Here is an 18,433-nt window from a genome sequence, read left to right as displayed (position 1 = left end):
TAAGTGGTTGAGCTTTGAATGCTACCTTGCGCTCTCAGGGTCCCAACTTTTAACCTTTCAAATTATGGGCATTACAGCCAGTCAGTGGTACAAAATGAGTAGCCTTTAACAGGTATAATGTGTCCAGATTATAACAATGAGTACCTATCATTTTAATTTTCATAACTATTAGAAAAAGAGCTGGGAAACAGGTACACTAATGCCCAATAGCATAGCTCTTTATTATCCTACTCAGCAATTTACATTTTTCCAGAAGGTATGACAAAATAATACTATTTCTACAAATATCTTGCTTTTAAAAAACTTGCTGTTGATCCTGTCCACCTCCAGAATGTCATTTTATTTATCAAGCACACTTTTAAAAAGTTAGTGTAAGAACATTGCTTGGAGGCACAATTCTGTTCAGCAGGATGAAGAAGGGATATTCTATCCATAATAAGTTTTAATATCTGAAAAGGATGGATTTTTCTGAAATATAACAATGAGGACCAAGTAGCATAGTTATGTCCAGAATAAAAAAATAAATAACCACTGTGTAATCCATTATATTGAAAGGAATTTTGAAAGCTTTCCGATTCTCATTCTACCACTCCAGTGACCTAAATTCAAAGCCTTCTTTCAGTTTCAGGGATCTGGTTGGATTCCTATGACAAGGAAAGACTTCCAGAGGAAGACACAGAAGGGACTCACAGGATCCTGCTTAGTGAAAGGGAGTCGCTGGATTAAATCCACTGTTTCAGAGATTATAAATTCAGTGAATTTTAAGGCTGTGGAAACATCTGTTAAAGTTTAATAATAAAGACTGAAAGAACAGCTCTCATGGTCATAAACCATGTATTTTAATGCATTTCAGCTTTTTAGGCCTTGTGGGTTTTACCAGTGTTAAATATTTTACATATCTGGGACATTGCTACAATTTAGGGAAATATAGTGAGGAGCTATATTTTAAGGAAAGGATTGAACATTCAAAAAATTGGATTGTCACTGAATGAATTATTCAAATTATTCATTTTCACTAATCAGCCGGCTGATAACATTAAGGCTAGAAAATAACTGTTTTCAACTCTCTCTCCTCATAAAAATATTTTCCTCAATGCTGTCTTTCCCCGCTCCTTGCTTCATCACTTGTTATATAGAAATACATCATCATGTGATATATTCAGCTGTAATCCGATTGTCACTATTGTATTTCTTTTACATGTTCTTATTTTTATAGCAAGATTGCTTTGTTACATGCTACTTTTTTGTTTTTTATACTTACCTATGACTTATAAAAGATTGGCTTAACAGACCTGTCAGGTGGAGAGCTGCTGTGTATTGTTGTATCTAGTGGCCTAAGTACTGAGAATTTGCAACTTCCACCTGTGAAGATGTTGGTGTGCCAGAAAACAAAAGGAGTGTGCAGAGATAAGGGTTGGGCACATCCCAGTAGCACGAATGGGTATCAGATGAAAACAGTAGATTTGGGTTAAAATTCCAGTTATTCATAAAGGTCACTGGGTAACCTTGTGCTGGTCACTCTGTCTCAGCCTAACATACTTCACAAAAATTGTTGTGATGATAAAATAGAAATGGGGAGAACCCTGAAGAAAGAGGTGGAGACAGAGTGGCTATTTGGCTGGATTTTTAAAAAATACTGCTCTTCATATCACTTCTTTTTCCTCGGGGTTCAAATGAAAGATTTTGAGAGGAGCCCTGTACCGTTGAAAGTGTTGCAAAGAAGAAAAAAAGTACCTGGTATGCGTTCAGATCACAATGGTTCTGTAGTGAGAAAAATTGCACCTAGCAGTATTTCTTCTTTTGTGCAGCTGTGAAGATGCAGAAGTCTCATCAAGGTCTGCTAGGATAAAGACCAGGGAGGGGAGATTTGGGGTTAAAAATGCCTGGGAAACACTTCAGCGATTGTTGGGTCTTTGCACTAAATGATCCTCTAAATAAAGCTTTTTCAGTTGTTTCGTGTGACATGGGCCCCTTTGTTTCCATCCCTAGTTTCTGCCGTTTCTCTCTTTCTCTCTGGCTTCAAACTAACTTTTTTTTTGTATAAGAGAAACAACTTTACTGATCAGTATTTCATTCTTGGGTAGTCTGAATGTTTATGAAACTGAAAAATATCACAAGAAGTCAGAGAACTGGTGTCAAAAGATTATCCCTACCACTAAAATTCCTTAATGTATTACAACAGAGGGCATGTATACATCCTAACCTATAATCCACAGGGCATCTATCACAGAGTAATTCCATTTAGAAAATTTATGTGTCACTCCTCCAGAGATGGGTTGATGCATCTCACAAAATAAAAACAACATCACATATAAAAACAACCACCATAAAACGATCAATATGAAACCAAGCCATTAAAATAAGAGCTTGCCCTTAAACAGCCTAAAGCCCATGAAACAGGTTAGAGACAAATAATAAAAATAGTCTTGGGAAATGGAAATATAGCCTTAGGGCCATAACAGGTGCAACAGAGATCTGTTTCTTTTCAAGGTTAATGACAGCCATACCTCAGGCCCAATTCACATAATTCTGTGAGGTTAAAATTCAAACCTACATGCAAAGTAAAATCTCCCACCCATAGCTATTAGTCTTTTAAAGAAAATAAATGCTTTGCCTACCCTTTTTCCCTTAAAGAACTATAATAGTGCCCAGGGTGCTCATGGTAGCTTTAGTGAAACTATGTATGGGTCCAGCAGAATTGTCCTATACAGCTATTATTTAGCTCAGAAGGGTGGTAGGAAGTTCCGACCAAGGATCTCTCAGCATCTCAACTATTGTGACCTGTATCATTTCCCTTGTGTTAAAGTTTATGCTACTGGTTTATGTTTATTTTTTAAAGGTATTTTTTGGAAGTCTCCATTCATAACACTACAAAAAGGCATGAAAAGTCTGCTCCAGCTGCTGATACTTGGCACCTTCCAGGTGATAGACTTCTGCAGTGAGTTTATTCAGCTCCTTTCCCAGAGCTCCATTAAGCACTTTGTTTCTCATTGAATGAGCAGAGAGACTCGAATCAAATATGTGCAGCTTCCATGGATGGATGAAGCTGCAGTGAAAAAAAAAAGTCAGCAATGCTGATTGGTTGTGTTTTCTAAATGTGTCTTTTGATTGTTGAATTCCTGCCAAACACATTATTCCTTCTCAGCTTGCCCTTCAAAAGCCCTTGATCATCAGATGGTACATTTCCTTTGAAACAAACAGAGCATTTTCTAGTGCAATTTTTTTTTCATAATTTCCATCCCAACCTTTTCACAATAATTTCTCTTTCCATTTTCATTCCAGGATTTAATTGCGAAAGATGAGGCAGCTGTCTTTCCACTTCCTTGCAACTTTCTCTTTTAGGCATATGCAGGAATGTACTGAATTGTTCCTCTAGAATTCTGAAAGACAGTTCAAGATGACACACAGAACTACAAGTAATGTGCCTTCTGACAACTGAGAATTCTAGCTAATGGAAGTACACAAAACAATAGTTTCTGTTTGCATTATCAGTGAAGGAGGAGTAAAGCTCAGTATAAGGAGAATCAATTCCTGAAATGAAAAAAATGGTTCCTGGGTAGGGCTTGCAGTTTTCAAGGGAGGGGGGAAGGCTCTGTTCATCTAACTATCAAAAGGCTCCTATCATGGACTGATACCATCTACACATATATCAGGCCACCATAGAACTCATCCCAACCCAGGCTACACCTGTGCTGCAATAAGAAAGCAGTCAAAAATAGTCTATGTAACTTAGAAAGGTAAGCTGAGCATCATGCCCAGATCAGGTCACACATACGCAATTCAGGAATTTAAGAAGTATTTAGTCATTTTGCAACGGATAACTTATGTCACACTTTTGACTGCATTTACAGCACAGAACTTAAAACACATGTACAACATATAATTCAGGAATTTGAGCCAAAATAGTAATTCAGGTCAAGATACATAAACAATATAGGAGTGAGGAATTATGTAGAAATGCACACCATTTTCTCTTTTCAGAGTAGACCGGAAAGCCACCCACTCAAACACACTGAAAGAGCTGGTGGGCTCTCCCACTTGCTGCTGCTGCTGCTTTCTCCTATCTGATGTTGTCAGGTTGTCAGTAGATCTAAGGAATGACTCTCCACTTGTAGGCAGATGAGAATGAAGGCTGGGCAGCAAAGCTGGTGGCTGTGGCCTGGACTCGAGCGACTAGAATGAGCCAACATGGCTCCTCCTAACCCACCATCCTCCTGCCTCACCTTGGTGTCCCTTCAAGTTGCCACTCTGAGGCTGGGTGGTGGTGGTGGTGGTGAGACAGGCCAACTAGATTCCTTCCTCCTGCTCCAGTTACAATAGGGAGACTGAGATGACAGTAGCTGGATGTGGCAGCCATTTGAATTTAGTATGGGTACTGCTATGTGCACAGACCCCACTCAGTCTATGTGTGTGTACAACACAGGCATATGCCACACCCACCCACAAATTAAGTGCAAATTAACAATGGGAATCATATAGGGAAAGGAAAACTTACTTTCCTTGCTCCTGTCAGGCAACACAGCTCCAGGCATCAAGAAAATTTTCATCTGTTAAGTGGGGATATTTTGTCCCAATTTGCACTTTACATTTGTTTACAATGAATCTTATTTGCGATTTTGTTACTCACTCATCCTAAAGTAGAGATCATTTTGAAGTTTCTTGTAGTCTGCACAGACATTCATCATTCTGAATCATTTGTGATCATTTGCTAATTTGGCTTTTGATTGCTTATTCCTGACTCCAGGTTATTTATGTACCTGTCCCAAAGCAGATCCCAGGATAATCCAACAGATTATCTCTCTCCTTTGGAATGTTGTTTACCATCTTCTTCCAGTACTTTAAGCAGTTACTGATCACTAGAAGAATCTGTTCTTGCCCCATTATTGTTAAGCTTATTCAGAAGACTTTGGTGAAGGACTCTGGCAGAATTTTTAAGGAACTCCCTTTTCAGAAACAAGACTTGTTTTTCTACATCCTAGATCCAGAGGAGTTAGCTGTGTTAGTCTGTAGTAGCAAAATCAAAAAGAGTCCAGTAGCACCTTTAAGACTAACCAATTTTATTGTAGCATAAGCTTTCGAGAATCAAGTTCTCTTTGTCAGATGCATAGTACAGAAACTGGTCAAATATAGAAGAGGAGGGGAGGAGAGAGAAGATGCAGTTAGGGGGGGAGAGGGAGGGTGCAATCAAAACATTCCTTTGCTAGTAAATGTAAACATCTCCTTTTAGTGTCCTTTTGGGGTCAGTTGGCTTGGGTGAGGCTTCAAGGGAGTTTGCCCTGTTAGTTTGCAGCAGTAAAACAGCTAGACCATCCAATTCCTATGTAGTATACGTTACAACCGTATCTGCTCCAATGCTCTCGACCGAGACTTACACTTAAGAGATTTACAACAAGCATTTTTGAGACTACAGTACCCACCAAATGAAGTGAAGAACAAATCAACAGGGCCAGACTAGTACCCAGAAACAGTCTGCTCCAGGACAAACCTAAAGGAACTAACAACAGAACACCACTGGTTGTCACCTATAGCTCCCAGCTCTAACCCATCCAATGTATCATCAGTGAGCTACAACCCATCCTGGAAAATGATACCTCTCTCTCAGAAGCCCTGGGTGGAAGACCTTTCCTTGCCTACAGACAGCCCCCCAACCTTAAACAACTTCTCACTCACAACCATGAATCGGCCAGCAGAGTCACCAGCACAGGTACCAGGCCCTGCAACAGACCCAGATGCCAGCTCTGCCCCTATATCTACTCAGGGAATACAATTACAGGACCCAATGGCATCAACTACACTGTCTCTGGCTCTTACAGCTGCTCATCCTCCAATCTGATATATGCCCTCATGTGCCAACAATGTCCTTCTGCTCTGTACATTGGACAAAGCAGCCAACCTCTACGCAAAAGAATAAATGGACACAAATCTGACATTAGAAATGGAAACGTCCAAAAACCAGTGGGAGAACACTTCAATCTACCAGGACATTCCATCAAAGACTTAAAGGTCGCTGTACTTCAACAGAAACCTTTCAAAACCAAAATCCAACGGGAGGCTGCTGAATTGGAATTCATATGCAAATTTGACTCTGTCAAGCTGGGACTGAATAGGGACTATGAATGGTTATCACATTATCACAGGTAACAGATTTCCTTTACAGAGGCGGGGTCTGGGGGAGCCCAGTGGCACCTGGCATGGGCTTTCGGGGACCACAGTTCTCTTTGTCAGATGCATCTGACGGGGAGAGCTGTGGTTATCGAAGGCTTATACTACATAGGAATTGGATGGTCTGGCTGTTTTACTGCTGCAAACTAACAGGACAAACTCCCTTGAAGCCTCACCCAAGCCAACTGACCCCAAAAGGACACCAAAAGGAGATATTTACATTTACTAGCAAAGGAATGTTTTGATTGCACCCTCCCTCTCCCACCCTAGTTGCATCTTCTCCCTCCTCCCCTCCTCCCCCCTCCTCTTCTATATTTGACCAGTCTCTGTATCATGCATCTGACGAAGAGAACTTGATTCTCGAAAGCTTATGCTACAATAAAATTGGTTAGTCTTAAAGGTGCTACTGGACTCTTTTTGATTTTGTTTTTCTACAGCTTTGATAATTCGAACTTGAATAATGCTTTCTACCAAATTACCATAACAGAATTTAGGCTAATGGGTCCTGGTTTCCCTCAGGTCCCTTTAAACATTATTCTATATATTACACGGGCTACTTTCCAGTCTTCTGTCAGGAGGAGTTTGATAAGCAAATATTGTTGTTTGAAGGTCAAGAATTGTACATTTCAGAATCTCTTTTAGAGCTCTGTGCAACAGGCTTGTGAGGTGTTTTAATTTGTAATTAATCCTAGCGTTTCCTCTTATCAGCTTTTTTTTAAATTTTGCATTTCTGATGCCTTTCTGGAAAAAGGTATTTTGGATGTCTGTATCTCTTTAACATCTCCCATTGTGAAGCTAACTAATAATGCAATTAGCTATTCCTATCCTCTTTCAGTTATGTTTTCACACCTTTGAAATCTAATGGACCAGCTGCTTCTCTGGCTGGTTTCCTGCTTTTGATATACTTAAAATGCTTATTGATTATCTTAATGTTTTTTACCAATGTGATCCTCAAATTCCTTTTTTGTTTGCATTACTATCAAATTACTTTTGCTTTAACAAAATTTATCCTCTTTTCCCCCTTTTCTCACCTGGGCAAGACTCTCTGTAAATTTTGTGGATTCTACTTGCGGACCATGCTGGCATCTAGCTCCTTTTGAGGGATTCCCTGTGTTGAAATTATATGCAACTGTGCTTGACTTTATGAGAAATGCTGCACTTAGAGATGGAATGGGGGGGGGGGGGTTACATTCTTAACTATCTAAAAGCATTTCTTGAATCTGAAAGTTTCTATAATGTAGGATGAAGTTTCTTGGTTTTCATATTTTTGTCAGTCTCTGACCCTTTGGTTCATTCTGGATTGGTACCACTTTAGCATAGTGGTTAAATGGCTGTATTAAGAATCAGCACTCTGCTAGTTCCACTACTGCCATGCACTCTGTACGTGGCCTTGGGAAAGCCATTCCTCTCAGTCCTAGCTCCCCAGCTGTATTGTGAGGATAATAACACTGACCTTGTTCACTGCTCTGAGTATGGCACTAATCTGTCCAGAAGGGTGGTATATAAGCACACTATTGTTGTTATTACTGTTATAAGTGCTGGTGGGAAGAAGAGTTTAAGATTTGTAATTAGGGTTTAATCTCTTTCTTCTATCAGATCAGGATCACTTCATTTATTTCGTCTGAAATAAATACAATAGTATAGGCATATGTGGTATGTGCTTGTATTTCCTATAAGTTTATAACGAAGAGCTGCATTCACATTCACTGGAATCCATCTTCCTTTCTACACTGAAGGTTAAAAAGAGTACAAGAGCAGAAACACACAACCAGTAACTGCACCAAGAGCTATTTATTAGCGTAACACTCTCTTTTTTAAAGATCTCATAAGAACTGAAATATGTACAAAGTCTTACAGCATTTACACAATAAAAAGTTTCCTATTAGCTGATGAAATATTAGATAGTGCTGCAAAGTACTTCAAAGCATGAATATAATAATAATGAAGCAAACCACTGCACTTTCAACTTTTCCGCTACGCACCACAACTGTCACTTTGACATGACAGTTAAACCATAGGGAAGACACAAGGTTGTCAAAAAATGTGTAACAAATTGACGTGCAGCACTAAACACCATAGGAAGGGGGCAGGAAGAGAAGGGGCAAAAAAAAAAAAGAGCTACATACTGTCATGTCTCTACAGTTTCCTAGAGCTGTAACAAACTTCCACAGCCTTAAGATATAACATATTTAAGACAACATTATCACAATTCTCTGATATACTTCAGTTATACTGAGTGTGTTTCATGTCCGGGTAAGAAAGAGGCTCTTATACTGATATGGCTGTGTACTTCCATTTTCAGTTCATGAACTGCTCAACAGGTCTACAAAAACGTAGTCAGCAGCAGGAGCTTGTAATCATGATGTGCTTTGTCTCATTTAAAAGGCATTCAAGATCAACAAATAGGATCTAACCATTCCTGTCAAAAGTTTAAGACAAGGAACCTTCCTTTCAAAATCAACCCATCTTTCACTTGTTATTTTTTTGGCCTCTTCTAATAACATTGTGATTGGTGGAACCATTGTAGTCCATTGTTCACCAATCACCCGCAAGAGTAGCTTATACACTTTTGAGTCCTTTTTTGAGGAAGGTTTAGTGTGCAGGAACCTTTACCCCCACAGAAAACCTTAATCTAAAAAGGATTATAAAAAGGGTTCTAATGGAACCTTTAAAACTAGAAAATCCTGGCTACTTCTTTAAAAGGTGAACATCTTGTTTCAAAAGATTGCATCTTAGGTACTTTATGTACAGATACTTTAAATCATTTTCTGGTGATAGCAGATAAGGTTTTAGACTACTGGTTTGAGCCAAAGGCCATTTTCTGCTGGCATAAGGCACTTCCACCAGCAGCAGAGGAGGACAATGTTCACTAATTTCTCCATTGCAGACCTTCCCACTTTGCTCCCCGTGCTGTTCTTAAGGGTACTCTGTGCCCCACGAATAGCATTTTGAGAAGCTCTATGGGCTGCAGCAGGAGGGGAAAGGTGAGAAATTTCTATTCCATTGTCAGAGCTGGGCTAACAGTACATTGGATCAACCCAATATCTCTTACTTTGGCAATGTTCCTTTTTTGCCTCCAAAATTTATTTCAATTGAAGCTGAAAAGATACCTGTGTCTATTAACTATACCTGCAATTAAGACACAAACATTGTGAGATTATTTTTAAAAAACCAACAAGGAACTACAGAAATATTAAAAAGAAGCCGTACAGCCATTTAATGTAAACATATTTGTTTATAAACAAAGCCCTATTTGGATTCTGGTCTTAAACTTTTGGCAGATAATGTGTGTATGCTCAGCCAGGCTCTGTAGCTAATTATTGTTCAAGTGGAAGCCAGGTCAGTTCACATGTTGACAGGCATGCAACTTGAAAACATTGCACAACAAGCAACACAAAAAGAGATCTGAGAAGTGTATTAAGACTTCAAGTAGACTTCACAACCCTTCACAACTGAATATTCACAAAGATACAGTCCTTGCCTGTTCCCCTGTGCATTTACTTACACATGGGACACTTTCTGTGACTCTCTAGCTTGCTTGATGCTGTATAACCACTTGATGATTCTGGCATTTCTTTCAATTGCAGAAATACCATATGGCACGCGGTCATTGGCACTATCATCGTTTCTAAGGTCACTGTTGCTGTCCTGAGACTGTTCACAATCTGAACTGATCATACTTGCACTGCGAAAATTGAGCGAGATAATATCAGAGTTAGCCCTTGCAAAATTTTCCATCCCAAGATTTTCAAGCTCTTCAGGATCCAGTCCACAGTAGTTAAAGAATCTTTCAACGTCTGCATCAACACGAAAGTATCTGTCACTTAAGTCTGACTTTGAGCGCTGGAGTGAAGGTCTTCTGCTGACGCCACAACTGGGCTCAACCATGTCCATCTCCGGTGATTTCAAAGTAGTGATGGCGGTGATTTTGGGTTTGGGAGGCAGAGGTGGAGCTGAACTACTGCATGGTATTGCTTTTAAGGGTTTACCACTAGATACTTTTCTAATGTCTGATGAGCTGTGGGAAACATGCAGGAATGACTCTGGCGACTGTTCCAGTAGTCTTCTGCTCACGCTGGAGTTGCTTTCTTGAGGACTGCTACGGCCTTGTGTTGGGAATACCTTTAAGGATTCTGCAAAGGAGTGCCGGTTTAGGTCTCCTGAATCTGATCTGTGGGGAGGCCAGTTTCGTGAACTATGTTTGTGACCTGAACCTGAACTGGAGCCCTCTGAGCTGTTGATGATATTTTTCAAAATCTCTAGCTTTAGATTCTCTCTCTGGACCCCACTCTCAGTCTTTACATTATTGTTGAACACTTTCAAGGTAGGGCTGCCCAAGGCTCGCTTAGCTGCAGGACATACTGGTGGCTTGGCAAGCACTGCTGGCTTCACAGGCTCTTGCTTGGCATTGATGACCTCTTGGCTCTTCACATATTTTGCCTTGTCAGCTTCCAGCCTCTCTACCGCACTAAGTCTTTTTGGATTAGGCTCTGCTTGCCTGCGGAAATAGTCAGGTCCTTTGTTCAAAATGCGAAGAGGGACAGCGGAAGTGAAAGTGATGGCAGGGCTGACAGGTTTGACCATGCTACCTGTCTGTAGTGTTTCTGTAGGCATGTTTGGTGGCCTTTCCCCAGCAGCCGTTTTGAACTCCTTTCTGGAATCTTCTAAATGCACGGTACAGAAACATGTATATTAAGCACAATGAATAGCAGATGAATTTTGGAATGTGAGGGTTAGGAGCACTGATGGTGGTGGCGGTAGCAGCAGCAGAAACTGTGCTTCATTTCACAGCTCATTAAATATCATGGTGTTTCTTTCTTTCTTTATTCTCTTCCAAGGCAGCCTTTGTACCAAAAGGCCACCAGAAACAAGCTTGCATTAATCCTGCTCTGCTGGCTTCTTTCTTCTCATTGAAGGATGTGGAGGCTTCTGTGGTTCCTTTGTGCTCAGCTATAAGCAGTGATCTGAAACGCAAAATAGCCAATCACATGTTAGTAACTGTGCATGATATCACAGCAATAGCAACAGAGATCCATCTGTACACTCTTTCACTTGTTGGCTGGACTACACGTAGTGGACTATACCAGCTGAAACACTTCTTCATACCTTTTCCTAATGATTTATACCTTATTAAGATGGTAAGCAAACTGGGATTAATGATTCCCATTTACATGTCTATACAGGTGGTATTTATTCATTTTATAAAGATGCTACTGATTCATAACCTAAGGGTTAAAAAAGATTTCAAATTATAGTAGTATATCCCTTGGCTTATCAGGTAATTCATATTTTCTGCTTAGAGACCTCATGTGGTTTTAGGCTTCCTCCATGTGGTGACTGCATTTCTGACTTTCACGGGAAACAATGTTAAGGGCTGTGATGAAAATGTATCTTTTATCATTGAGCCATCCAGGAAAGGCAGGATAAAATAATTTAAAATAAACAAAATAAACCTGCTATCATGCCTTACACACAGTTCATGTATGCACCCCCCACCCAGGGTTGGTATTTAGGCTAGCTGCCTTCTTTATATTTTATAACAGCAATTCATTTTCTCTTGCCTGGGCTAAAAATATTTCTGATAACCATACAATCAGAATGAGTACATGTTCTCTCAGAGGCAAATTAATTCTGAAAATGTATTATATAGCATTGGAAACATATGCCCTTTTTGCCTCCATCTGGCTCCTCCCCGTTTTTCAAGATGGCTTGTTGCCATCTACTGCTTGCTACTCTCGTTTAACACACCTTTCTCTCTGATGGGCTTTCTGTTTCCCTCCTGCTGCTGCTATTTGCAGTCAACAATGTGGGGCTCTTCTTTGAGAAAGACCAACAGGAAAAGCAGAAAAGCAGCAGATGCAGTGACAACAAGGGGTACTGGCAGAAAAGAGGGAAATGATGTGGCTGCTTTGGGGGATTATAGCTATTCAATAGACAGGGCAAGTTATATGGCTGATAAGAGACATCCAAGTGTCATGAAATAATGCAGGAGATACAGGCACATCACAATTTTCTTGCCAAACAATATGCAATTAAGAGAGGAGCCAAAGACTACTAGGCCAAGACAGCCAGATAGTGTTCTCACATATAGTCACCATGTATCTGTCATCATCACGGGGGTTAATAGATGCCAACAACAGTACAAAGATATGATAATCAAGAGCCGTGTTTGAAAATTGCAACTGGTTCAGAATGGCATGGCCAGACCCCAGGAGCAGGCTGCTGGGAATTTTTTTTGCATCAGCTACAATAGCTATCTACTAGTTTTAAAGTCTAGTTCAAACTACTTGAGAATAATGGTTTTAGACTAGGAATGTGCAATTTGGCTTTGGTATTCAGTAAAATCGTTTGTTATCTATTAGGGAGTTCTATATGAGTTTAAATTATTGTGACCTGCCGTAAAGACAGAAAGCTGAGCTAGAAATATTTTTTTAAAAACAACAAGTGATATTGGCGTACTAGACAGTGGTTGGTCACTGAATGGAGAAAAAATGCTCTAGAGGCAACTAGTTGAACCCATTTTCAAAATTCTAGCAACTTTTTACAAAATCTTTTTTAAAAAGTTACAACAATTCTTATGTGGCTGATATACAACTCCAAAGTTCTTATCTGTAGCCTTTGCTTAGCAATTTCCCTGATAACTGTTTTTGATATTGAAGAAAACTAAAGCAAATCTAGGGGGAAATGAGGTTATGCTGTTATCCTACCTCTTATTTTTGGCAACAACAATCTAGAATACTCATCTTAATTATGCTTTTAAGAGAATGTCTGCCACAGGGGATCTTTATCAATCTGCTTTTCAAAGTAATATACTGGCAAATGGATCACATTATGATCATCATATTACCCCAATGAAATAAAATACCCAATTGAAATAAAATAGGAACACAGACAACGCTAACACACACATTCAAAAACCTGGTGACTAGATCAGCTAGGATGTCCTGGAAGTTGTTAATTCATCGGGTTGCCATAAGTTGTAAGTGACTTGGTGGCATGTACACAGATCAGCACTGATAGCAGATCAGCACTGCTGATATACCCTGACATGTCATACATTCAGCATATTATACATAATTCTTTTATGGATAAATTGTTACTATTTCAATGTTTCTGAGGGCAAAACCAGATGAGGATCCAGGAATTCCACAATAAAGTGTCCCTCATTATAAAAACATGCAATTATCAGGTGCACAGGGAAAGGGATCACAGTTGGGATTGCAAGTATGCATAGTTTTGTGATCTGAAATGGCTCTGGGAATCACTGTTTGCTTCACTGAGAAAGTATACAAGTATGTTACCTGAATGAGGCAAACACTGGTTCCCTGGGGGCACTTCTGATTGGGAAAAACTATGTAGAAGGGAAAGCTTAACCCTGGTTCCCATTGTGCCATGGTCTAATCCAAATCATGTCCCTCCCATGTTTGATAATTTCATTTAACAAAATGCTTGGATCTCCAGTCACGAAACTCCCAACATCTTGTCTGTTTTGGCCCTAATTGGTCTGAATAAACATGCGAAGTTACGAGTAAGAGTAATAAGAATTTATTGTATATGGCCATAGGCCTTCACAATCCAAAACCTTTCATAATAAAACATGCATGCAGATACAATTACAGTATGCATTTTACCCAAAATATAAACAGCTTTAAAATCAGATGATTACGAACAGACTAAAAGGCAGCAATCTGTATCAGTTGTTTACTTTCCTAGTTGTCACATTTTCTCTTATTTTCCTGGCAGCCAGGGCATAAAGTGTAATTCTATTGGAAATAAAAGGATCTATATCTGAGAGCATAAAGTTTAATTTATCAAAATTAAGGAAAAGATCGAGACCACATAGAATATTGGCAAGAAATTTTCCCCTTGATTCTTGGTATAAGGGACAGTTTAAAACATAGTGTGGTAATTGAGGTTCCATAGATACATATATGCTGATCAATGAATTAAAAAAAAATCATCTGAGTAGCATCTCGGTTGGTATAGACTGGAAGCGTAATGATGTGAATGCTACCTTGAGGTTGTACATTGTAATTTCAGTCAAATAATGCGCTCTAATGTGATCTTTCTTTATGGTTTTGTACCACGGAGCAAATTTTGATTTACTGATTAAAAACTGGTCAATTAGGGCATCTTCTTTATAAATCCATTCCTTTAAGTCGACATTGCTTCCTGGAGGTTGAAGTAATTCATCTGGGATGGTATATCGAGATGAAATATCATTAAGGAAGGCCCACTAAATTTTGTCCTTACTTTGCAACAACTGATAGCTCAAGTTACTGAAGGAACCAGGATTTGTTAGTTGGGATTTTTTCTGCAATGTAAGAATCACCAAATGGGCGAGTGCTCTGACTCAAGTTCTGCTCATAACAAGGCCGCTGGTGTCCCTTTTGGTGGGGCAAAAACATGCCTCATGAAAGCAAAGCTACGATTAATGGTAGAGATTTTGATCAGCTGATTTCCTCTAAGATCAAACTGTGTGGTGGACTAAATACTGTTTGTTTTACTGTCAGGCTTACTGCCTAATTAACTGCAAAGAGCAACTGGAGTTGGACCCTTCTAGAACCTTATTTTGAAGCATCTGGCTACTCTGTATAAGGATCATGTGGCAAGGAGTGTACCTGCAGTGACATGAAAGGAGGGCTCCATGTCAGTTCATATGGGTTTCCATTCAAATGACTTTGCATGAGGCATCAAAGTGGGTTTTTTATAGAAAAATGTTCTTCACTTCAAATGGTTCAAAATTAGTAAAACATCTTTAAAACTTTTTTTTTATTAAACAGCCCATTGAACTACTTTATTGCTATGGTAAAAAGTATAAAATTTCCCCCCAACATTTATTGAAATGAAGGCACTGTAATTATTTGTAGAGTGAAGATGTTATGAAAGTTCTGTTTTTAATTACCTGAATATTTTACCATTATGGGCATTTAAAAATGTAATTCTGATAACATTTTATTAAATGCACCTGGCAAATGATGTACACAAAGTACAAGCTGTTTTTCTCTTTTAAGGGCATCACATTGCATTAAAAAATGGTAAAATATTTATAATTCCTTAAAATAAAATTAAGATGCTAGTAATTCACATACATTATGCATTCTTATGAACATTCTTGGTATAATGTTTTTATTACTATCCATCTCAATAAAAGTTTTTTATACTTCATATACTGAGAGAGCTTTATTATACTTCAGTAGTAAGTGCAGAAATAAACAATGCAATAAACCCAGAGCTAAACATCATTTAGTCAGTTTAGGAATATAGAATGAACTCTTTAATAGGCATTATTAGACTAATTATGAAACAGTAACACTACAAATTATTAAGAAAACATTGTACTTAATATTCCATCAAATGTAAAATGCATCTAGTACTGCAAAACATAATACTGCAGCAGAATGTGGTTCGATAAATTTTCCAGCTGTACAAATTCTGTTTTTCGGATATCTTTTGTAATAATGTTTCTTTTGGGGGTTCTTGAATAGGTATTCTTACAGAATACAAAAAAAAGTGTGAATGTGATCATCAATATATTTAATTCTCAACATGGCTGCATTTGTACTGACGTTTGAGGGCTAAGGCCACGGAGAGAGAAAAAAAAGTTGACTACAAATCTGGGGGGAGACCCAGGTGTGCAGAAAAGCCCTAATGGGAGGGAATTTAACCCCCCCCCCCAACAGAACAGTTGTCTGTGTACATGCACACAGCTCTTCTTTCTGAGGCAGGGGGCATGTGAGGAGAAGGACAGGGTAGAAGAAGCAGATGCTGTTGCTCTCTTTTCCCTCAGTGGTGCAGTGCTGAAGTAGCAAAACTGGAGAGGAGCAGAGGACAAGGTGGGGAACCTGCCAGCCTTCTCACAGCTGCTGAGAGTGACAGTCCTCCTATATGGTGGTGCCAAAGAATGGAGATGACTGAGAGTAGGGGTGAGGGGAGAAAGGATGACAGAGAAGGGGTGGGGGGGAGAAAGAAAGAATGGGGGAGGGAAAAGTAACAGAGAAGGTTTGGGGGAGGGGTGGGGGCAAAGGCAGGGAGAACAGGATGCTCCTTCTGCACAAGTTCCTTGTGGATCTCCAATTGTCAATATATCTAATTCTCAACATGGCTAAACCTGTGGAAACTTAAATCCAAAAACTGGATTTAAGTGAACAGACAAGAACATCTTTTTACAAAGCAGAAAAAAACACTCCAGGTTTGCAAAGTCTTTGTGGGTTCCCTAAAGAACAACTGGTTCAATGCCCTGTCCAGGACTCTTCTGGTTTTGAGAGAGTGTGTCTATTTTTGGGAGTATAAGACAGGATTGGATTTCAGTTGGTTTACGGCTCAACCTGCTCCCTAATTGTCTCTCTGCCTGGGTGGAGGTGGTCTTAGAGATGTGTTCTGATCTACAGGAGGAGGTGGACTGCCCATTGCAATTATTTTGCTAAGCACTTTGCAGATAAAGTCTCTTGCATCCATTTCGACTTGGTCTCTACATTACCAGCAATAGGATTGGATGGTCCCCAAGTGCCAATCTGTCCAGTTGTGCGGGATACCTTTCAGGTTGTACAGTCTGAGGATGTGGACAGGATTCTTGGAAGTTTAAGACCTACCACTTGCTTGTATGATCCTTGCTCCTTTTGGGCTGCTCAAAGCCACTGAGTGAAGTCAACCAGAGATTTGGACTGAGTTGCCACCAATATGAGGATGACACTCAGCTCTATCTAGCCCTATGAGCATATTAGAGGGAAGCTGCGGAAATTGTGAACAGGTACCTGGAGGCAGTTTTGGAATGGATGAGGGTTGACAAAACGGAGGTGCTACTGGTGGCGGGGATGGGGGAGGTATGACCCAGGAAATGGAATATCTCCTGTTCTAAGTGGGGTTGTACTTCCCCTAGAAGAGCAGGTTTATAGCTTGGGGCATGCTGCTGGACCTGGGCCTCTTGTTAGATAAACAGGTGGCAGCAGATGCCACAGTGCCTTTCACCAGCTTTGGTTGGTGAGCCAGCTGTGGCCCTTTCTGGGCAGGAATGATCTTCCCAATGTGATGCATGCCCTGGTAATATCTAGATTAGATTACAACTATGTGCTCTATGGGAACGCCCTTGAAGACTATCTGGAAGCTTACAGTTGGTACAGAATGTTGTGGTGAGAATGTTGACTGGATTGAGTCTTGTTTCACCTGCACTGGCTTCTAGTTTGCTTCCAGGCCCAATTCAAGGTGTTAGTATTGACCTTTAAAGCCCTCTCGAGTTTGGGTCCAACATACTTTAAGGACCCCCTTCTCCCATGTGACAATTTGGAGGCTTCACTGTCCTTCCTTTTGCCATCTGATAACCCTTCTGCAAGGGCTCCCGCAGGCCTCAAAAAGGGGGGGGGGGTGCAGGTTTGGCTTGTGTCACCCCTGAGCCTCTGCTAATCCCCTGGAGGGCTGCTTCCTCTTTCTCTTGCGCTGTCTTTCTGGGCTTCCTGTAGCACCTCTGTGCTCCTCCCCAGCCTGTTCTTGGAGCCCTCTTTTATCCCCCTCCCTCATTCCCAGCCCCACCTCTATTCCTATGACTAGAGTGTTGGTCAGTCCCTGGGACAGGGGCTGAAGCACAGTCTAGGGAAAACTTTACTTTTTCCTTGACCCACCCCCACCTCTTGTGACTCCTGGCCTTGTCCAGGCTTCTGATTGGGGGCTGCAAGGGGGTGGGCGGGCCATACCCATCAGGTCCCATCCCTCCTGCCACCTGCCTGAGGTTGCCTTGGGGGCTGGTTCCAACGCAGGCTTCTGGATTCCTGGTCAGCCTCTTGAAGGGTCAGAGCTCTGGTCATGAGGCTGCCAAGGCCAGGGAGCTATGCCTGATGCAGAGTGTAGGCTCTGGTATATCTTAGGAATGATCTTGAGTCTGATTAAGGAGTGAATGAAGAGAATTTATCAGGAACTACAACTCTGATAGAAAGCAGAGAAATAGAATAGATACTATCTTACTAAACTTGGTGGGACTTCTGTGAGGAAGCAAGCAGGAAGTATCTTAAGCATATCAATCTGGAGACATACAAGGAGGACAGAAGAGACTCAGAAAGAAAGATCTTATTTTGTTGTCTATCTAACTGTCAGATTTGCTGCCCCCTGCAGGTATTCTGTGTTTTCTGCCTTCTTTGTATACAAGACACTGTATTATCAACACCCTTTCTCAAGGTCTAGTGTACAAAGTCCACAAGGTTTAACTTCTTGCGTAGACTTTCAAACTTGTCTTTAGGGAGTGGCTTAGTGAGTATATCGGTGTGGCAATCTCCAACTGTGC

The 18,433-nt window shown here is 40.3% G+C and overlaps 1 protein-coding gene across 2 annotated transcripts in view; it reads right to left on the bottom strand.

Moving 5' to 3' along the window:
• Window positions 1–7,957: 7,957 nt before the first annotated feature.
• FAM110B (family with sequence similarity 110 member B) overlaps window positions 7,958–18,433 on the bottom strand; it is a 115,677-nt gene continuing 105,201 nt past the window's right edge. For both annotated transcript variants that reach the window (XM_054985341.1, XM_054985342.1), the window contains exon 2: window positions 7,958–11,126. In XM_054985341.1, the coding sequence (XP_054841316.1) occupies window positions 9,664–10,776 (1,113 nt within the window). In that variant the 5' untranslated portion in view covers window positions 10,777–11,126 and the 3' untranslated portion in view covers window positions 7,958–9,663. The remainder of the gene's footprint in view (window positions 11,127–18,433) is intronic.

Source organism: Eublepharis macularius, chromosome 7 (genome assembly GCF_028583425.1).
Source record: "Eublepharis macularius isolate TG4126 chromosome 7, MPM_Emac_v1.0, whole genome shotgun sequence".
NCBI lineage: Eukaryota > Metazoa > Chordata > Lepidosauria > Squamata > Eublepharidae > Eublepharis > Eublepharis macularius.
This window is presented reverse-complemented; position numbering and strand designations above follow the sequence as displayed.